This window comes from Stegastes partitus, unplaced genomic scaffold (assembly GCF_000690725.1).
Source record: "Stegastes partitus isolate 25-593 unplaced genomic scaffold, Stegastes_partitus-1.0.2 Scaffold163, whole genome shotgun sequence".
Lineage (NCBI taxonomy): Eukaryota > Metazoa > Chordata > Actinopteri > Pomacentridae > Stegastes > Stegastes partitus.
Window position 1 is genome coordinate 183,996 of NW_007577894.1, and position 22,844 is coordinate 206,839.

At 43.0% G+C, this 22,844-nt stretch overlaps 2 protein-coding genes across 2 annotated transcripts in view; one reads left to right on the forward strand and one right to left on the reverse strand.

Moving 5' to 3' along the window:
* pcsk2 (proprotein convertase subtilisin/kexin type 2) overlaps nucleotides 1-18,131 on the forward strand; it is a 29,753-nt gene extending 11,622 nt beyond the window's left edge. The window contains exons 6-12 of the mRNA XM_008279534.1: nucleotides 4,832-4,908; nucleotides 5,888-5,976; nucleotides 6,538-6,713; nucleotides 10,014-10,229; nucleotides 11,648-11,748; nucleotides 13,064-13,291; nucleotides 17,031-18,131. Of these exons, the coding sequence (XP_008277756.1) occupies nucleotides 4,832-4,908; nucleotides 5,888-5,976; nucleotides 6,538-6,713; nucleotides 10,014-10,229; nucleotides 11,648-11,748; nucleotides 13,064-13,291; nucleotides 17,031-17,520 (1,377 nt within the window). The 3' untranslated portion in view covers nucleotides 17,521-18,131. The remainder of the gene's footprint in view (nucleotides 1-4,831; nucleotides 4,909-5,887; nucleotides 5,977-6,537; nucleotides 6,714-10,013; nucleotides 10,230-11,647; nucleotides 11,749-13,063; nucleotides 13,292-17,030) is intronic.
* A 1,718-nt stretch (nucleotides 18,132-19,849) lies between these two features.
* bfsp1 (beaded filament structural protein 1) overlaps nucleotides 19,850-22,844 on the reverse strand; it is a 10,128-nt gene continuing 7,133 nt past the window's right edge. Inside the window, exons 6-8 of the mRNA XM_008279535.1 lie at nucleotides 22,090-22,310; nucleotides 21,251-21,342; nucleotides 19,850-21,024 (exon numbers count right to left, since the gene is read on the reverse strand). Of these exons, the coding sequence (XP_008277757.1) occupies nucleotides 20,039-21,024; nucleotides 21,251-21,342; nucleotides 22,090-22,310 (1,299 nt within the window). The 3' untranslated portion in view covers nucleotides 19,850-20,038. The remainder of the gene's footprint in view (nucleotides 21,025-21,250; nucleotides 21,343-22,089; nucleotides 22,311-22,844) is intronic.

A 22,844-nucleotide genomic window follows, 5' to 3' on the forward strand; every position in this document is an offset into this window, starting at 1 on the left:
AGCACTACGAGGAAGTCTTTACCTGCCACTGCCCTAACAACAATGTTAAACGATTTAAACTTCTGACAAACTCCCGGTGCTTGGATCACGTGATAAACTACAACACTCCGTCCAGGAGACACTGGAGTGCGCCCAAGCATGATGTCATCACGCTATCTGTAGCTCCGCCCACTGAAATAAATACATTTTTTTTAAAAAATAAAAAAGATCACTGAAACAGGTAAGCCTCCAGAGAAGTTGAGCCATTCACCTAATACATCCGGAAACCCTCATCACACTCCCACATTCCCGACAGTTCTCCTGGTGATGTCCGTCCACATGAATTCTCCAACCAGATCACCATCGGTCCTCACCTGCCACCTCGCTGACAACAAACCTAAACTGTTTCTGGAGCTTTCAACACATGATAAACCACGACAATCCTCTCCCCAGCAGACATCATAGCTGTGCGCCCAAGCATGAAGTCACCACGCTCTTCAAAGCTCGGCCGGGTTGCCAGGTGTGATTCATCCTCTCCACCATTCCCTACAGCAACCTGTTCCCAGCTCCACCACCACAGCCATTTTTGACAATGGGATACCAGCTCACCTTTTCTCCCTTCCAACAACCTTTCTCCTCCCTCATCTGGCACCAGGTTGCCAGTTCCTCTCCTCCATCCTTCTTTCCAGCAATCCGTCTTATTCCCTTACGACTGGCACCGGCCTGCCAGCTTATGGTACAAGAGTTTGACAGCTACCTGACTCTAGTTCTTCACATAGCCCTCCATCTTGGAGACACATCCATCATGTCACTCTTACATTCTTACATTCAGGTTGCCACTCATGCAGCAGCTCGCCTCCAACAATTCATCAAGACATCCGTTGGTGGTGGAGCTACTACAAGTTGTACTTCTGCATCTTTTCAGCATGTTCATCTATAACACATCACAAACACAGATCACTGAGTCACCAAACCACCACATGTACTGTCCACAATTCGACGCAGATCTTCCTGCTTTGATAATCTTTACTCAACAGCATCACTACAAGCTGCTATTCCCAAGGCCACTAGGCTTCCCAATCCCATGCGCCTGTTTATAAGGCACTGACCTCAAGGAAAACTAATGCTTCAGCTACAGGGACAAACCATCTGCAACCATCTTAACCTAGCCGGCTGCAGCTTCATTACCGTGCAGATACCTGCACACTCTCGTCTTCTGCAGCAGAGGGCAATATTAAGTGGCCTGCCTTTAAAACCATTTCGTATTACGCAAATCAGTCATCAATCTTCTGCTTTAAATCCTAGCACTGAGATGCCAGTGTCACTAACCTCTACCCCCACATCAACAGCCCCTCCACCTTTACACATGATGGTATGATGTCTCCTGTGAGTTCATTGCAGCGTCCACCGGTGGATCCACACTGCCATCCTGCTGCACCCCTACCATATCCTTTATCTGACCTTCCTCCATCTCCAAGGATTACCTGATTTATTCACTCAAACAAAGCCAAACTGGGCAATCCAAGGCCCATCTTGTACTTCAAACTAAACTCACACTGATTGATTCCACATCTCTAGTACACCATACACAAACCAATAAATCTCATGGTGCTTCACCTTCCAACCCTTAGTTTGCTACGGAGACAGGTCAAGTCCCAACCTTATCCCGATTCCTCCTTTGCTTTAAGCAACTCCTGATGGCATCCAGAATCCTAGCATGCTCTCTGGCCAATCCCTCTGTATTGGTGCAGCTTCCAGCCAAGGAGTTCTGCACCACCTAATCAAGGCCATGGGCCTCAAGTGTATCCACTCCTCATCCACTCTAACCCTTGAGAGCTACGTTACGCCCACTCTTCGTTTTATTCTTATCTGAGGCTTTTTTAGGGGTCCTGCTGGCCCGGGAGCCACTACTGATCCCTGACTAAGCTTTCCCCCCACACCGCATCAGCTCAACTCAGTCATCACCAACATAAAGCTCATTTACTTACAATAAATAATCAAGCTTCAAATTGATGGCGTGATCCTTGCTAGTGAATAACGTGACTGGACATCTCAAATGAGCCAAAGGCCTGGACTAGATACAGCTTTTAAATAAAGAGGCCACAAAGCTTAAAACGCTATTGCCATTGGCTTAATTTTCAATGTGATGCTTACAAGTATGTGAAATGTAGCAGAAAATGGAAATATGGCAGTACAATGACAAAAACTGTACGAACAGTACTTTAGCAAATTACCATATTTACTTTCCACTACTGTGAAAACCTTTTTAGTTCGCTTTATCATTAATGCCGTGCTCCCGACGTCACCATTGTTCTCTTGCAGTTCAATTTTCCCTATATCTGACTGTACAAAAACACAGTGGCCTCACTATAGCAAGTTTGAGTCATTACTCTCTTAAGTACCATTTGCTGTGAGGACAGTGGAACATCCAAGGGTTGCTGGGGAAAGGTGAGGTGGCTGAGGCTCGGCAAAATCCATTATTATGACCCTGGTTGCTCACAGGACAACAGAGGGAGAGTGGAGTCTGATTGATTGCAGAAGATATGAGCTTGAGAAGCACATCAAGTGATTCATGGACATACCCCTGTGTTATTTATTACCAGGGCTCAGCACTTTTCACTCCATTTAATGAAAAAGGAAAAAAAAAAAAAAAACACTCCCGCTTTTGACGTGAGTGCAAAACCTGTCTGGGAGCGACATGTTCTCTCTCCAGAAATGTCCTGCTCTGAATAGTAATAACATTTTAAAGCCAATTTTTCTACATTTTTTTTTCACCAGCAGCTTCACTCCTTTTGTTCTGCCCCGTGTTAACTTCTTGCTGTTTCTGTGACACCGTCTTATCTTACTGAGAGAATGTAGACAACAGGGAAAGCAAGAAAGGGAGTAATCACAAATAACAAAGTTGAGATGGCATTTAGTCTTCTATGTGTCACCTGTTCTCTTTAAACAATTACAAAGGTACGACCCTCCATCCACGTAACCTTGGTTGCTGCAGGCATTTCTACTTTCCTCTAGTTATCCGCTCCACATCATGATAATTACAGTGTTTTCTCCGTTGGGTCAGTATGCTTTTGTCGTTTGCCTTCTCTCTCCTCGGTGCCGACTGAGTCATCTCCTCTAAATGCCAGCCCACAGCATGGATACAGCCTCCAAGACTGATCTGATGTGTTTGGGTCTATGGCTAATGAACATGGCTTTGGCTTCTCCGTTCTCATGACCACACAAAGCACCTGTTGCTGGGTACTCAGTACAAAACAGATAGCACTCCAAGTGACCTGACTGATAAGTAAAGGATATATTGCAGCCGGCTGTCTAAATGGACTTTCAAAGTGTGTTACAGCAAGAGCAGTAAGTGTGACACTTTCCCAAGGATGTCTGTAGAATCTTTTTCTGTGTGTGTGTGTGTGTGTGTGTGTCCTCCAGACATGGCTATTCTGATAATTATGTTGACTGCACTAATGTCTCTCCGGCAGATGTGTGTCTCCTGCATATTCTTTCTCTTGCCTTTCCGCTGCCGTTCACTCTTATCCTATTACGTTTGGCCATGTGAAATTAAATGCTGGCGGTGATTGGGCTATTATTTTCTCAGCTTGAAATCCCTTCTGTGTCCACACATTATTGCAGTCTCGTCGCAGAGTAAAAATTCATAGTTAAGCATTGCATCAAGGTGTTCACATTAGGGCTGATGTGTATGCACTGAGCTGTCGGTTTATTAGGAGCATCGATCTAAAACTCATTCAGTTTAGCACAACGTTGTCCTGCAACAAATCTCACCTTCACAGAGGTTATGATCTGCAGTGCTGATTAAATTTTTTCATTGTAAGTGGTGGTTTTTCAGACTTTTGCACAACACGCTTTTATGAATAGGCACAATATTCAAGGCACCTTGGGATATTGTGCAATAAAACCCAAGATTACTGCAAACGACAGCAGAGAAAAATTACTTTTGTGTCTGATTCTTATTTATGTCTATGAATTGTTTGATACTGATGTGCTGACTGTAGCTGACTGAGTTGGTTTTAACCACTGTTAGATAATTCAATCCAGTGGTTCCAAAGCTGGGGTTGGGTCAAACATGGGGGGTCATAAAATTAATAAGAAAGTAGAAAAGGAGAAAAGAAAGTTCTGCGTCTTACATTGGGATTTAATTGTAGAAACATTGCTCTTTTGGCAGATTTGAGATATTTTGGGGTCTTTAAATGGTTTTCAAATGAAACAATCAGCAAAAGTTTAGAGGGAAGATCTGTCTCTGAGTAAATAAGTCATTGACATATGCCAAAGACCCAGACTAGATAAAACTTTCATATGAAAGGGCCACAAACCTTAAAACGTTGGGGATATTGGTTTGATTTTTAAGAACACAATGTGATGCTCACAATTAACTTATAACACCAGTTGTCTAGTAAATGTAGTGGCAAAAAGAACAAGACTTCCATCTGAAATGCAGTGTAGTAGCAGAAAATGGAAATATAGTAGCTGATGAAGGTTGACTGATTTCATCAAAAAGCTCAGTTGAGGCTGTTTGTTTTCTATAACATCCCATCTTTGCTCTAAACTAATCTAAGCTGCTGCCTCCCATCAATCTCTTTAGAAAGAAAGTGAATAAGCATATTTCCCAAAACATCTAACTATTAAACTGAGGTTAGTCATAGCATGATGTGCCTCACAAACCTCCACACTGGCAAGCTTTGGTAAAATTCACTCCTCGTGGTGTATCCAGATGAGACAACAGACTGTGATAAGGTCAGCCCTTCATCATCAAATGCTCCTTGCTCCTTTTTTTCTCACTTGTTGTTTTGTTTCTGACTCAATGCTGTTGTTTTTTGTAAATACATCCATTTGGTCCTTTCAGAACGCCGATGCCAGCTACGACTTCAGCAGCAATGACCCGTTCCCATTTCCACGTTACACAGATGACTGGTTCAACAGGTAAAGCTCGCCCAGACAACCCTTGTTTATATCCACACACACACACATACTACCCAGTGTATTTTCGTGTGCATATGTGACTGCCCTCCCTGGAGTCTGGCAGCTCTCCACTATTGATTTTCTCTCCACATAGTTCCATTAAGACATAATGGTGCAGTATAAACAGAGCCGTTGTCCAACACAAGACAATAGAAAACACAAGGCCTATTTTTACTTCACTTGGAGGAGATAAGGTTGATAAAAAAAAAAGAGGACTAGCACAAGTCTAGTCCCCTCTCAGGGACGAGTGTTCATAGCGGTGACCTTCTGTCTGATAGCGCCTTATCTGCCCTCCATCTCCCAATCACACTGGGTGATCCACTGCCACTAAAACACACGTCGAGCACAGGAACAAAGAGAAGCGCTTTCTTTTTCCACCTTTCTTCCTTCACTGTGCCTCCATCTGCTCTGATGTGTCTGCCTGTGTTTGCAGGAGAGGGGAGTATTTGGGTATGGTAGCGTAGCAGTTGCTGACTGTCGGGCAATTCTCGCTGGCTAATCAGCTGGTTGTTATAAATAGCTGCCTGTCTGTAGCAAAGCATGCTGGGAAAGAGGGGTTGACTCTCTGCAGTGTCCCTGTGGGGAGCGTGGGGATGGAGAGACAGGCACACATCACATGAAGAACACAAAACACTGATATGTGCAAACATATGCGGTCGGACTCCGACGGATAAATGGATGGAAATATTGCTGCCTGTCTTCGAGCGAAGGCTTCTCAGGTCACAGAATTACAGCATTAATGCTCATGTTAGTTGATTTATGCCGACAATAAACGCAACACCTGCCCATTAGGTTGTCAATATCTAAACAAAAACAGGTACAGTTACATTTAATCTGAGTAATCGTAGCTCAGATATAACCCACACTGTCTGCTGTGTAAATACATGCAAATTCATGCAAATACCTCCTAAGTGTTTTCTTTGCTTTTTACTGTCACCAGTCATGGCACACGATGTGCTGGGGAGGTTTCTGCAGCAGCCAACAACAACATCTGCGGCGTGGGAGTCGCCTACAACTCCAAGGTGGCAGGTGTGTGTCATATTAACCCTGCAGTTTGGACATTGAGAGGAATAAAAATGAGAAGATAGATTGTTAAATAACAGCTCCGATAATGGCGTGATGAAAGGATAGGAGGTTTGATGAGGGTGATTCACTGAGGGAAAATACTAAATGCATGTTATATAAAATGTAGGTCATTGTGGAAGAACAGTGTTGCATTGTTAAAGCACATTTAAATGGTAAACCTCTGCTCGCAGAATTACTGCAAATTACTGAGAAGGCCAGTTAGAGTCCACATAAGGACAATACACAACCATTACTCCAGACAGCTCTATCTTCCTGTCTCATATGGATTTTTCTTGAAATGTGAAATGGAAGTTACACAATAGAAGTTTTAAATATATATTTTAAAAAGTTATTTAGTTGTATTGACAGCCTGAGCGCTGCTACAAAGCTGACATTTCTTGGATAATTTCTGTCTTCACAATCTAGAGATTGTATCTGTGCGCTTTCTTGGAAAACCCATTTATAGCTGCCTTCCAGTAGCAGCACATTAGTGAACCAAGTGTAGCTCGAATGTTCCTCTTTCAGGTATCAGGATGTTGGATCAGCCCTTTATGACTGACATCATCGAGGCATCCTCCATCAGCCACATGCCCCAGGTTATTGACATCTACAGTGCCAGCTGGGGACCAACCGATGACGGCAAGACAGTGGATGGACCCCGAGAGCTCACATTGCAGGCTATGGCTGATGGCGTCAACAAGGTAAATGTCATGAGCAACGACTCTGGCCCCCCAAAAGCAGACTTGTGACACCTGAGAATGTGAGATGATGAGGCTGAGAGGAGATCGAAATGGTGGAAAGCATGAAGCAGAGGCTGCTTAACTAGGGTTGTTGGCTGCACAGTGGACTGGCATGGTGGTGGGGGAGGTGGTTATGCAAACGCTGGGTGAAGCAGTCAGGCAGACTGAGCGAGGAGACAGGGATCCTGAGGCACACAGAAAAAAACAGGAATAAAAAAAAACATGAAGAATAACAAATTGTCGGAGCAAGAAAGTTGCATAGGTCCCACATAGGTGAACTGAACAATCTGACAGCGAGTGGAGGGAAGGATGTGGGTTGATATATGGCTGGAGCTGATGAGTGATGAACCTCAGGTGTGCTGGATGATTGGCAGCAGGAGCAAGAACAGAAAGTCACCCCAAGACAGGAACACACAGAGAGAAGACAAAGGAGAGCCATCAGGAGTAGGGGACAAGCTACAGCTGGACCATGAAAGAAAAGCAGCATCTGCTGTGCTGAGACTTTTATAATAACGTGGAACAGTTCCAGTTCTTTGCCACTTGTAATAAGTCACCCCTGTACAAAGCGAGTTTAATTTGCTTTCATCAGGGCAGAAGTTTTTTTTAACTCCTTTGAGGTGGTGTCCTTTATTCCTTCAGCTCCTGCATTCTTAGAGATATGTAACTATTGAAAACTGCCTACAGGATGGGCCTGTTCCTCTTTGTTCATGTCATTTTGCAGTCACTGGATGCTTAGTCTGGAAAGGACCACCACTTTAGTACAAATGCATCTCGGCAACTATTAGATGGACATTCACAAAACATTTATCTAACATTCGTGGCACCAAGAGGCTCACTCCTAATGACTCTGTTGATCTCCTGACTTTCCCTCTAGCACTGCCATGACATCAAATTGGACTAATTTTAATGATAAAGTACATTTTCATCTAGCAGCTCTAATGTTAATTTTACAAATAACCAAATACTTGTAAAGACATTCTCCTTCGCCTCAAGCATACTTTGTGCTTTGCGAAATTAGCAAATGTTAGCAAGCTGAGCTGCAAAACTAATATGGGTGACACATGAGTCTCTTTGCGTTCTGAACATTAACACGACAGCATGTGAGCAGGTTAGCGAGCTAATATTAGCCTGTAGCTTAGAGCGCTGCTGTGCCTGAATGCGGCCTCACAGAGCAGCTTGCATGCTTTGACAAATGTCCACAAACCAAATTGCTCTATGGGGACAGTAACATGCGACTCTGCTAATCTAAAAGTGAAAAAGCTTACACCCCAAGGTTGCTCTTTGTCGACATATTTATCTTGCAAGCAGACAGCCGCGAGGCAAAGAATGTCATCGGGTTATCGAACCATCCCTCATGTGTGACGCTACTTTTAACTCCCCTCTACTTCAAGAGTATTTTCTTAATAATTAACCATGACACCCAAGAAGGTCGGGGTGGAGTTTTGGGGTTTGTGAAGCTGATTAGACATTCTGTTCAGTGTCCTGCACAAAGGACACTAGAGCAAGGTGAAAACTTGCAGATGCAAGCCCCAAAGTCTGCCAACGGGGATCTACAGGGTTGAAGGGCTGTCCTTTTGGATCCACACACACACACACACAGAACCACACACAGAGTTGCCATGCTAACAGTGCCACTGCCAATTACTTGCTTGATTAATCATCGTGCAGAGAGGTGCGAGCTCGTCTGATATGACCCTGTCTTAGGCAGGATAGGTGAGTAGGAGCAAAACTCACTGTAGTCTCTGATCACATAAGTTATCAAGCTACGATCTGCTGCTTAGACAGTAGTGATCACTTATATAAGCTACTGTGGAGGCTGGACATGGTGTGAACAAACGTAAGCAAAATTAAAGCACTTTGTTTGGATTGTGCAGGAGACAGAATGGAGAAGGTTCTGAAGTACATAGGTGAGCTCAACGATGCTCGAATCTCATTTTGCAATTCAAATAGAGAGACATAAATAAGCGTAGCGAAGGGAAGGACATGCCACTCCTCCTCCACTTGATCCTTTGTTCTGCGCGGAAGCGGTCAGCCTTTTGTGAAAACAGGTGCAGCATTTGGTGAGGAGGATGCTCTCTGCGTGAAGCCACAGTCAGTTGTTTCATGTTTCAAGGCGCTCTCGCAGCAACAAAGATGACATTTTACCGTGTTTAAATTTTACAGAAGGCTTTACGCTCCTTTACGAAATGAGGTTCAGAAAAAAGACAGAAAGGAGAAAAATGCTCTCATTTTGTTTGTCTTGACGACTGTAATGTCTTTTACCTGCTGTAACTAAAAAAGGGAGAAAATAAGAGACGGGACCAAACATACCTGTGTGTCCTTTTAGTTTTTGTATTTCTTTTCCTGCTATAGGGCTGCTGAGGCCACAATCGTGTTGTTTTTCTTAAATTATTATTATTATTAGTTTTTTTACCTTTTAAAAAAAACTTTTATGATTTGTGAAAATTCCACCAGCACAATCACATGTATTATATAAATTTCATGTCATTAGAATGATGGTTGACTGGTTGACCATTTATTCGTGATTATCATTAGTATTGTCAGTACATTTTTGCAATAGGTCACTAATTTTATAGCTGTTTTACTCACTCAGTGGAAAATACACTTTGTTGAAGCAATAAAACTGAAGCAATGTTATTTTCATAAAAATAAAATTCAGATTGATGTAACATAATACATGCATACAATAGAGCAAATTACAGCTGATTTGTTGGGTTTTTTTGGAAAAAGATGATTTTTAAACGAGTTTAGAGCTGAAATTTCTACTCTGTCAGTACTGTATGATTGCATTGTACGAATTAGCTTCTTTTACTGTCTGTCCGTTTTCCCCCAAATCTCTCTTTCTCTCTCATGAACAAAATAAAATAAATAAAAACAACCACCTGGCAAAAGACAACAAACCTTGCATCCCCCGTGACGGACACCCATGGAGTTGTGACAGATCTCATTAGGCGGTGTGTGATTGGACGGTTTGTCAGATAGAGCAGGGCCAAGGCGACTAAAAGAAACGAGTCCGGGAATGATTAGAAAACCGCCATCAGGTGACAAGAGAGGTCTGATTGGATTGTAGTCAGCGAGCAATCCATAGATGTACAGAGGAGCCTGAATATTAAGCGCTTTAAAGGTTATTTATAGCACACATCGACACCTACTGTATAATTACAGTCAGGTTAAATTCCCACATTCCCAAACCCTCATTCCACCCATGTGAATCCCACTGATGATTAGCAAAACCGTGACACTCGAATAATGTTCTTTTAGGGGCGCGGAGGAAAAGGCAGCATCTACGTCTGGGCGTCGGGAGACGGTGGAAGCTATGACGACTGCAACTGTGACGGTTACGCCTCCAGCATGTGGACAATCTCCATCAACTCCGCCATCAACGACGGACGCACCGCTCTGTACGACGAGAGCTGCTCCTCCACCCTGGCATCCACATTCAGCAACGGGCGCAAGAGGAACCCAGAGGCCGGCGTGGTCAGTGTCTTTGTGCTACATTTTTTTACATGAATGAAAAGGAAGTAATCTCAAATGTTTGTTGTAAATCAGTTGTTCTTGATCTGCCATTCCCCAGGTCGTTTAACATTCAAGGGATGACTCAGTGCTGGTTTATAATGTTTTATGTCTTTCAAAGATGTTTCCTTATTGGCAGATTGAACTGTAAATAGCTTCCTTTCAGTTTACCCAGCTGGCAGTGTATCCTGGGCCTTTCAGGAGATTGCACAAGATCCGGGATAAAACCTGAGAAGCTGTTAGACTGTAATTGCCGGCTGGTTGTGAAAAATGGAGGCTCAGGTGGAGGAATAGCTCTTACCTGATTACCTTCCGGACATCCAGATGGATCATTTAGACGTCGGTGCTCAGAGCAGTGGCCATACAGTGTTGATCACAGGATGTATAGTGGATGTGTCATAAGAGGAATGTGAGAGCATTTCTTGTGTCTCTCGTGTTCTCATTGTTTCCTGTTTCAGCTAGAAAATGTTCTTTACCACGACAAGAGAGGTCATTAGTTCATTTTCACTAAACTGCTTTACAATAGGCTTTATTTTTCTTTCCCTCTGCAGAAACATAACAAAGCTAATAGCTGAGACGTCAAATTGAATCTAGTGACGGACCTTTGCGTACGCAAATGGCCCAGAGCTGTAACTGCTGGCTATTTGAACATTTACATTGAGAACTGTGTCATTAATGGGTGATCTTTGAAGACATGAGTGGACTGGGTGGCCGGTGCTTGAAAGGAAGTGCTCGCTTCCATTCACCGCGGACAAATGCCTAACCTTGACGGTTCATGTTACGATAACGAACGCTCTTATGTCTCAGCATGCACACGCTGAGGATATAGACAATCTATAGACGCTCGTGAATAAAATGCACAAAAGGCGGCAGTGTTTTAGCGATTATGCAAATCACCTTTAGCTGTTGACAAAGTCATGGCTCTTCCCTAGGGTTCCCCGTCTAATTGCAGTCAATCTGTTATCATTTCTAATTAAGCACCAAATTAATTAAATAAATGTTTATTCAGAGAATATAAACATAACCGCTCCAGAGGTGTGTGCACAACAGCTTAGCCAACGTGCACGAGTCAGTCAGTCTTATTTATTCTTTTTATTTTGTTGTTGTGAGACTCATTATAATTAAACAGGTGATGTTGATTGTGGACACGTCATGAATTTTAAAAGCTGTTGCCGGAAGACTAAATATAGGTTAGTGGCTTAGAGACTGTACAATTATTATCAATTATTAATGAAATATTAGGGCTTAATTTGAAGCTTTCAAAATCTTGGCATCGTACTGTCAATGGCATGTTGCCTTTATTGTAAAAGAAAACTGTGAAGCTCTGACACCTAAAAATTTTAACAAATTTTGCTTTCTTTTCTGTTATTTCTTTTTTTCAGGCCACCACAGACTTGTATGGAAACTGCACACTGCGTCACTCTGGAACCTCAGCAGCAGCTCCAGAGGCAGCAGGCGTCTTTGCTTTGGCCCTTGAGGCTAAGTATGTATTCTCCTGGTCCTTCCACCGACCTGTAATAATTGGGATTATTGATTTAGATGGACTGTCTGTATAAAACGTTATTAGGTTACCTCGTCCCGCTAAGCGTGCCAGTCAGACGGCATAATCTCAACCATTAGATTCTGATAATGTCTGATTTTGTTTTAATGCTATTCATTTAGGAGGCATTGTTTGTGAGCTTTTGTGTTTACTTCCTCTGTCAATCTATCCACAGATCCTTTATTTTTATTTTTCTGTGTGTCAGAACTCTTTAAATACATTGTGTATTTCGTCACTTTTTCAGAATTATTATCAAATATTTATCTCAACCATGAAATGCTGTCACTTCATCATCCACAGTGTACAGACTCTACATGTTTGTACCAAGGACACGGATCACATTTGGATCAGATCATCTTCTATATCTCAGTCCTGTCCTAAAAAAAGAAAATCCAGCTCATATGCTGTTAAAAGGGCTCAGCGTTTATGTTTTATTTAGTACTGCGCTTCCTATATGCTTGAAGCAAAGACACTGTGCTGGATGATGAAAAAGACTGCAGTACTTCATCATCAGCTCACATGCTGAAAATGATGAGCCTCAGTTATTCATATCGACAACAAAATCTTTTAACTGTGACACATCAACATTTGAATATAAGTTGGAGTTTGTTTTATAATCCTTGTGAATTCAAAACTGATTGTTCCTCGAGGATCAGAAAATAACTGAAAACATATGCCTTTTACAGTAAGTAAACCCGCCCACGCGTAGTTAGACAAATCTAAAACCTGGAGAGTTACAGCTTCTCAAATCCTGAAGGGGAGCCTTTTCCTTTCTCTCCGATGCTTTATTTCTCACATTAAAGGCAGACGAGACTCTCTAGCCATTAACTGACACCAGCGAGTGGAGTTGAGCAAAGAAACACTGTTTGCTTTGCACACACGATAATGATGTTGCTGTTGGGAGAAGCGGATGCTCACCCTGTCCGGCGGCAAATAACCCACGAGCCTTTTTACTGCCCAAACACACTTGAACCGTGCAACAGCAGGAGTCGGAGTCAGCCAGAACAAAGCTGTCGCTAAACACAGCCAAGATAATGGAGGGAGACCCGGACAAAGGCAACCATCTGCCTCACAGTACAGACGCTATGATGCTTATATATCTGAAAGCATTTCATTAAATAAGAAAAACATGACTCAGAAATGCTTGCTATTGTTAGCTGTTATACTAAACATAAAATGTGGAATTTTCTGATAAGCCTGCTCCTGATTAACCTGTCGTATTGTCCTGTGCACGCTCGTGGCTGTTTGTCCATTTCAGCCCCAACCTGACATGGAGAGACATGCAGCACCTGTCAGTCCTGACCTCCAAGAGGAACCAGCTCCATGACGAAGTCCACCAGTGGAGGAGGAACGGTGTTGGCCTCGAGTTCAACCATCTGTTCGGCTACGGCGTGCTGGACGCTGGAGGCATGGTGAAAATGGCCAAGGAGTGGAAAACAGTGCCCGAGCGTTTCCACTGTGTCGCTGGATCCATTCAGGAAACCCAGTGAGTCACATTTCTGCTAATTTTATGGCTTTTTAAACGCTACACACACTGCGGGCTACATGTGCACATTGCATATTCTGCTATCTCAGACTGTCCTTTCCAAGACTTTGAAAAGGGAAACCCTGCTGAGCGCAAGAGACACACTCATCTAATTACTGGGTAATTCCAATATGGTCTAATTCAATAAAACATCAGCAATGGGAGTTTCTGTTTTATAAACCTGCATTATTTAGATGCTCAGTCTGTCTGATGAACTCGTAGACTCATAATGATGACATCTGATGTTCTGACAGTACCGAGCTTGTGAGTTAAAGCGTTAGCCTTTTGACATCTGACTAATATTTCCGTATGACAGATAATAGCAGAAACCTGTAACAAAGCATCGCTGAAAAGATTTTCAGGTGCCATCTAGTGTCGTCTTGTTTCGATTGTAACGGATGTCTTTTCTTTTTTTACTTCACTTGGACGTTTGGGCACTATTGTGAAGGATGATGCATGTGCATAGTTTGACAAAAGACTGTTTTTATTCATCTGTTGACGGAGGCGTGATTCATCTTACGTTTACGCATTCACTTACGAGCAGGACTTTTCAGCCAAACAGGTGTGCAGTAGTTTGACTTCTGAAAAGAATAGAGTTACTTAAGCAGACAACAAACACAAGGTTGTGTATTGTTAGTTCCATCTGTCAGAGCTCTTGGCACTTTGATAACAACCCAGCTTGGCCTCTGCTCTTGACAAGATCCCCAGTCTCTGCCTTCATCTTTCGTAGATGCAGCTGCAGTTAAGACGTCCTTCCTTTCATCCACCCAGTGTCCGTACAGTATCTCCCCTCAGCATCGCCCCGTCTCCTTCCCCGCATCTCATCCATCTACAGCCCTGCTTTCACTTTTTTTTCCTCTGTGCTTTCAGCCTCCATCCCCGTCATCCTGTCTTCTCCGCTCCCGCCTCCCCTTCCTCCCTTTCCCGTGTCCCCACTGCCCACGTCACAAGGGCTGTGCTATCCATTCATCTATCGTATCCTGAGGCTTTGAGCTCAAGAGTGTGATGCCTGGTGGTTTCCTGTGGCTAGCCCTCTTATTCACTCTAATTAGCGCGCCACAAATGGCCCAGCTTGGCATGCCCTGGAAACGCTGTCAATTAGACTTACTGACAGCCGGGGAGGGATTCCATGTGGAGGTTTGCGTTTGTGCAGATGTGTGTGACCTAACCCGGTGCTTTAACATGCATTGTGAAGCTGTCAGTGTGTGGGTGAAGATAAAAAAGCAGACTGAATACAGTCCGTCTGTGTATTTTTTCCCACTGCTAACACCCCCAGTTCCTTATTTTAGTCTCTAATCGGTGCTCCACAGATGCAGTCACGACAACATGTTGTGAAAGTGTGTCTCTATGTGTGCGTCCCTCCCCTGAGTGCAGTGCCAGATAAAAAAAAAAAAAAAAAAAAGCAGCATCATACAGCGTTTACTGCATCCATCACATGCAAATGGTGGAGAGGACCTGCCTTGTTATGCAGAGTGGTTGCGGCTTTAAACCTTCCCTGATCATTTAGGGTTACTTTGGAGAAAGTAGCAACTGCTCAGGCATGAAGAAACCTTAAATATCTGAAAAATAACTGCTTAAGCAGGCAGTGTTTATGGGTGACAAATGCCAGCAGAAACATCTCTTTCTGTGTTAAAAGCTGTATCGCTGGCTGTGTCATATTTTTCATCAGTTCGCTGTTTCCACAGCAGCACTGCAGGGCTTGTGCTGCCTCTATTGTGGTAGAGCTATAATTACAACAAGCCCACCTCTGATGATAGTGTATCACCAGAGAAAAGCAATAAACACCAACATAACCATGCTCGCAAACACACTGCTCGGCACTGATCTGATAGCTGCTCTGGTTGGCTGCGGCTTACTTAGCTGGAGGAGAACTTCTCATTATCAGTGAAGCTGGCACGCAGTGCCCCCCTGTGCTTTGGGGTTGTTTTTAATCTCAGCTGGTCCTGCCCTTCAGTGGCATCCCTCTCCCTGCTCTTTGACCGACTGCTGTAATTACTCTTGCATACTATCTGATGGGAACGGTGCAGCTGCTGCAGACACAATCTGTCTGGGGTTCAAAAGTAAAACCTGCACATATTCACCCCCGAGTTTGTTTATACTGTATTCATAAAAGTTTGGGATAATAATTAAACACAAGTAATATTAAGACTTTTAATAATCATTGTGTCGAAGAGTAAAGCATTTGAGTGAATTGCAAGTTTGTAAAATGGCTTTCGACTTATTCCTTTTCACACTCCTGCTGTTTTTATTCATAACAGCCCACATGTGTAGAGTCACGTTGTTAAATGGAAAAATGGTTTAATATTTGGATATGTCATATTTCTCAACATAGAGTGTAAAATGTAACTCACTGTGCAGCACCCCACTAAGAACTGTTCTGTTTTTCTGGGAACAGTAATTCACTTCATCAGCCCTGAGCGGCTCACCACTGCATCACCTTGCTGTGCTCAGCATAGTGCTCTATTAATCATTTTTCAAACTGAGTGTTGTTCCACACGTCTCTCTCTCTCTCTCTCTCTCTGTCTTGTCCCCGCTGCCTTCTCGACACCCCCGAACCCACCTCCCCCCCTCCCACTTCCCACCGCTCGCGATGCGGCCTCGGCTTCTAATAATGTTATTAAGCCTCTTCACAGCCTTTGGCCACCACCCCTGCCCTGCTGTGTTCTCGCTCTCTTTCCATCACCCGAAGAGATGGAAAAGCAGTACGTCTTCCCAAACACAAAGCAACAACAATACTAAGATCAGCCTGCTTTTAACACCGTGTTCTGAACAAATCCATTGTGATAAAAAAAAAAAAAAAAAGACAATAATCTCTTCATGTACTGAAAAGGACCCAACGTTCAGGGGTGGTTCAGTGTATCACATGTGACCACATCTACAGAGTCAGAGGTGGCTCTCTGTGTATAAATTAATAATAAACACTATTCCACAGTATGATTGTCTAAATCTGTTTAATAAGCAACTAAGCAATGCACGTTATAACCTTTAGTTCTACTTGTAGGCTGTTTTGGAGCTTTTAATTATTGATGATTTGTGATTCTTCAGCATAGTTTGCAGCCGTTCACAGAATAATAATTCCTCTCATCTGCTTTGGCTTAATCATACTTTTGCGTCACTTCCAACTTCTGATGCACAGAACATTCAGTGAAAGATCTTTCTGTTCTTCTGTATTGCATATTTAAGCCACAGAGGAATTAAAATGATCTGAATGAAACCAGACTGGCTTTTAGGAGTTTAGGACTTTTGGAAAGCAAGCGTTAAAAAAAATCACTTCAAACTGGGTACAACCAGAACTTTGTGCTGCAAAATGTTGTGTGGCACCAAATACAAAAGATGGTCGTAAATTGTTGATCAAAAAGGGGAGCATTTTGTTCCCACCATCAAAAATAAATTACACAGTGAAGCAAGCAGACATGACAGTCATCACTTCTGTTGTACGATGAGAGACTGAGTTCAAAAAGAGGCCTCATTTTTCGTCAGGGTTGGATGGCTCTATGGGAAAAATAGGTCAAGTACTGTATTTACTGGGGCTTTCAGAGAAGAGTGGGGCCAAAGCAATATCTTTTTTGTTATCTGCTCTCTCAGTCTTCGCTACAAGGATGTCCAGTGTCGTCTTCTTCCCACCATATTCTGTCTTTGTGTGTTTATTTTTGCTTGTTTTTTCTTTTAAATTGACTTTTCTTTGGTTCTCTTTCACCAGTAAAATCCAGTCTGGCAACAAGCTGCTGCTGGCCATCAACACCGAAGCCTGTCAGGGAAAGGACAACTTCGTCCGCTACCTGGAGCACGTCCAGGCGGTGATCACTGTCAACGCCAGCCGCCGCGGCGACCTCAACATCAACATGACCTCGCCCATGGGCACCAAATCCATACTGTTGAGCCGGAGGCCCCGCGACGACGACTCCAAGGTGGGCTTCGACAAGTGGCCCTTCATGACCACCCACACCTGGGGCGAGGACCCCCGCGGGACCTGGGTCCTGGAGGTGGGCTTTCAGGGCGAGGAGCCGCAGCGGGGGGTCCTGAAGGAGTGGACTCTGATGCTGCACGGAACACAAAGTGCCCCTTATATAGACCAGATAGTGCGTGATTATCAGTCCAAACTTGCCATGTCCAAAAAGGAGGAGCTGGAGGAGGAGCTTGATGAGGCTGTAGAGAGAAGTCTGAAGAGTTTGCTGAGTAAAAACAACTAAGAAAAGCCCATCTGCATGTTGCCAACTCTTTCTCTTATCTTTCTTCCCTGTCTGCAGTCTTGCTCTGTCCTCAATCTCACTGCATCTCCTTAGTTCTTCTTAGTCTCTTGTTATCCTCCCCCCTTTTCGTCTACCTCTCTCCCCCCTTCCTCCTCACCCTGCTTTTTGTCACCGAGTGTTTCAATTAGCCCCCCTTCGATGAATGTTTCTTGTAATCCAACCATGATAAAAAAAAAAAGTGTAACCTTCAATAATCTGTTCCACATAGAGAAAAGCAAACTATACCACTTAAATTTTTACACTCGACAGAATTGTACATAAGACAGATCTAAGCCACTCTTTCATGCTCTTGCTTTAACTGCCCTGCACCTCTCTTCTGCCAACTGTTGTACAGTTTGTGACTGTAAATGATTTTCTGTGTCATTCTACTTAAAGTTTAATATCTTGCAAACAGAGCAGTGATATTTCTTTCTGTTTATATTTTTGTGACATGCACTGTTTATATAAACAAGGAAAGGAATGTGTAATTCATTTTTCAGCCTGTGGTCATCAGTTCATATTTCATAATCTTTGACGTAAACTATAATAAATCTATTCAGCTGTTTATTAAAGCACTTGGAGTGATTTGGAACACACGACCGAAGACGCTGAGTAAAAATATCATTAATTAGATGACGATTGAAGACAAGGGAATGCGAAAAATATAGTTTAAAAAAAAAAGGGAGCACAATAACTTTAAAATAAACTGGTTTAATCTTCCACCGCACCTTCAATCATTCTGTGCTGTCCAACAAAAAGAAAATGCCTCCTTAAGCTTGAAGTCTGAGCTACATGAGCCGAGGTACTGTTCACTTTATGGACACATTTTTCTATAAAGAAGCTAAATGTAGCATCAGTAAATCACTGTATTGACTATAAATCTGCAAAACATATAGCGAACCCTGACTCCCATAAAAAAGGCTGCTGACTGGATTTTGCAAGAAATACAACAGATTTGTTAATAGAAGAGATAAAACAGAAGGGAAAACACTTATGAGAAATAGTTTAGAGACTCCAAAACCCCCCTGCAGTGCCAAAAGGCAGCACCGAACAACAGACCGTTAATGCCCAGCTATGGTGGTTGTGGAAAGTCCTACAAGAAATACAAACATGTTTAGTCATCGTAGCCAAATATGTCAAGCCAGCTTAGAGAAACAAGTCGAGTGAATGCATTCATCAGGTGGTCAAAATCACCACTTCAAATGAATGCTAATGCTTCTTTGTGTTGTTGGCTATATGTAAGCAAGTGGTGAATTGCTTTTGCCACCTATTTCCACTGCCTCCAAGTGGCCAGAAACCTCAATTTAATGGCAGAGAATTATACATAGAAACGTGTATTTTGTCAAAAACAGAAAGCCAACCACTACTTGTGGAACAGATGTAAGAAAAATAGTAAACTCCTGCTTTATTGCCCATCATAAATACACTGACCTTACTGCGTTTATTGTCGTTATAGTGCTCTATTGAGTGGCTAAGTTGAACCAGATCTATCTTTTTTTTCAGAATCTATGGCAACACAATTTGCCCTTTATACCTGAGATCATCTTTGCGTCTTTCTATGTATTCTCCGTTATTATTCTACACTTTCTAAAGACTGACTCGTCTATACTAAATGCAGGAGACATTGTGAAGTCCTCAAGGTCACATCAAAAATGAATGAGTTTCCTGTGGATGCTGCAGTACTTAAAATAGGACTTTAACCAGAGTGAGGCTGTAATATACTCTGACAGGCATCTCTAAGCTGTTATATACACTAAAGTAATGGTGCATTTTAAAAGTAATTGTTACGCTAATACGACATGTAGCCTGTTTCTAATCTACGAATGCTCATGAATAAGTGGTTTTATGGCCTTTCGAGTAAACATGTGAGGTGCTTGGTACACAGAGTCTGTCTAAAAGCAAACAGAGCAAGGGATCCATTGATGTTTGACTCTTTATTATTCAATATATCAAAGCAAATTAATACACAGCAAAATTGTGCTGAGGGCAGGCAGTGGCATCCAATTGAACAAATGAGCTCAAAGGGGAAAGTTAGAGTTTCAAGACAGAGTTCAGAAGGGTGGCACAACTTCTTAGGTTTATCTTTTTCTTTCTTTTTTTTTTTTCTTTTTCTTTTTTTTTTATTGGTGGCATAGAGCTTTGTTTTCTTTCGTCCCAAGTTTTCAGACAGTAAAGGACTCATAGCATGAGTATGGGTGTAAGTCGAACAACTACAGCAGCACTTATGGAACCAGCAAAACAGATTCTGGACGCCTGACCAGAGACTGCAAGCAAATGGAAGAGCAATAGATATCAAAGCAGGAATGTGTAGTTCGCCTTAATGCATGGTTGGTCTCCCTAAGAGACCAAAACATTAGTGTTAATACGGTAGTTTCAGGAACAATGCTATTTAGATACCAACATCCGCATTGTGTAGAGCACCTGGAGCATGTAGGACCCTGGTGGAGCTGAATAACTCTTCGTATCAGGTGACATCGTCTCAGTGTTTCTTCTTGCTAGACTTCTCGATCATGGTCTCCACCACCATGGAAGTCTCCTCATAGCCTTTGACCTTGCGGCCGTCGGAGAACTTCTCCACAGACTCCACCACCTCCACCTTCTCGTAGCTCATGGCGTCTGGGGTGAAGCTGCTAGAGCTAGTGCTGGTGCTGGTGTTGGTGCTGGAACTTGAACTGGAGCTGGTGCTGGCACCACGTGGTGCAGGCTTTGGAGTTGGGCCATTGTCATCCCTATGTTTCTTGGGGTGACCGGGAGCTGGGGTGGGGCCGGAGTTTGGGCCAGGTGGAGGGACGGGGCCCGGACCTTTGGGGTGAGGATGAGGCTCTCCGTTATTATTTTTACCTTTGCCTCCATTATCCTTACCTTTTCCACCCTTGTTGTTGTCCTTTCCCCCTCCTCCGTTAGAGGGCAGGGTGGGACTGAGAGGCCTGGGCTCTGGCATGGGCTGAGGAGGTGGAGGGGGAGGTGTGTGGCGTCCGTAAGGCTCATAGGGAGACATCATTCCGTCTCTGATAGTGACGTAGATGTGGCCTGCTGATGGTGTGGAGGTGTAGAAGCAGGGATCCAGGTAGCTGCCATCACCAGTGACGAGGACATAGCGTCCCTTGGTGTAGAAATCAGCGATGGGCTCAGGCTTCTTGTACTTTCTCATTCTGTCTCTGACGATGTTACAAAGAGTGTCAAAGGCTTTGCTGATCTGAGCTCCGTCCGGGACGTCTTGTGGAGACACTCCAGTGAGAACAGGTCTCTGCTCGTTTCTCTTCACCTTCTCCTCCTCTACTTCCACGGATGGGGACACCTTAGTTTCCTCATCTGGAGCCTCTCCACTGGCTCCTCCATTTCTGTCCTCCTGGCCGTTGTCCATCACATCCTTCGGGGTCAGCTCCTTCTTCTTCAGGACCTTCTTGGCCAGAATCTTCTGTCTGGGCTTGACACTGGTGATATCTTGGATAGCCTGGGTGATATCTGGACACATATGAGGTTATAAGTCAACTACCTGGAAGATAATAGCTAAAAAAAAAAGTCACAATTGTGTCTAAGCCGGCATACCTAAAGCTTTGAAGCTAAAGATAGTGAATACATTGCTTTGGATGGTCAGGAGACAGATATCTCAACTATAATGGAGGCTGATTTTGCATTCAGCTGTGTTTCTCAGTGTAAACCAGCTGTGATGTGCTCATGGTGTCCTTACCTCTCCCCCTGCTTGATGCAGTGGGTGTGTGAGTGTAGCGATAATTAGTGGTAAACAGGGTAATGGGAGTGCCAATTATCGCCGAATTCAACCTGCAAGAAAGAGAGCAGTGAAATGTCACCCATGCAACAGCCACGAAGTGAACAGCTTACCTATTCAGGAAAATCTGGTAAGGAAATGAATAATTCACCTTTTTTTTAAAACAGGAAGCAAGAGGTAGCTTTAAAGCGTACATATATGTCTAACCTTATATGGAGAAAAAAGCAGCTTATGGTTGTGCAGTAGAAGAAAAAAAAAATGTTGTCACACATTGCCATCTCCTGGTTGGTTCTGGATTCTACATTATCCTACCATGGACCATCTACGTCATTTAGACTGGACTAAACCTCTAGACCTGTAAGTTGCCAAGTATTTTGGGGGGAATGTGGAGGTTTCAACACCTAAGAAGTAAACATTGTATTATTACACTTAAGAGTCCAGATCTTTAAATATTGATAGCAATGTTTGCCAAAAGGAACTATAAGATCCTCTTGACAGGAAGAAACCATAAATAGCTTTTAGAAAATGAATATAGCGAGATAACATTTACAGAAACTAATAAAATGTATGTGTTTCAGGCTGAAACCCTGCCTCTGTCCAAATTTTATGAGAATGTTAATCCTTAGACTTTTGTTTTTTGTTGTGTGATAATTTGTCTGTGCTCTACATTTATATTGGATTTACTGGGGGTTTGAATTGACTCGGCAACAGAGCTCAATTCCTCCACATGCCAGTTTCCCATAATTAACCTGACTGAATGAAACAGTTCATCTTTTCGCCGTGTGTCTCAGCGTGCGTACCTGTTATCTTCATTCTCGATGATCCTCTTGTACCTCTCCAGCTCGTTCTCAAGAGATGTCTGGTACATGGCCAGGTGGCGACATTCACTGGTGAACTTCTCCAGGGACCTTTCAGCTTCCTCAATCTCCTTACGCAGAGATTCGATTTGCTCATTGTGCATCTGGATCTCATCGTCATAATTCTCCTGTGTGTTTTTGATGGCTTGCTCCAACATTGTAGTCTGAAAGAAGATACAGAAGAGGAGGGGGGTTTGGGAAATGATGATCCGAAATGATGATGTAACAAACAAATCATCTCATTGAAGAGCAATTTACATGTCAGTAATAATGACACTCGTTCTGTATGCGTTGCCAATGAAAGAGGAACTCAAGAAGATTCATAAAAAAGGGAATAAATACTCAAAACAGTAACCCTTCAGTATTTTATATGAATAAAACTGAAACAAGACACTGCAGTTAACATCTAAATATGGATTAAACATATCACACTGTGAGCCTCTTTGGTACCTACATAGATGAGACATGTTTGCTGCAAAACATAAGCTGCATAAAGATGTTTTTTTTCACGTCTTTAGCAAAAACCTGTAAATAAACATACTCTTATATATTACACTATAATTAACAGTGTGGCGTTTCTTCCATTATGCTAAAGCAGTGCTGTGTCTGTCGTTCCTATGAGGAAGCACTGTCTGCACAAAAACCCAGACTACCCTGTCATAAGATGGTCATGGCTGACATCTAGTGGTAGATCTACA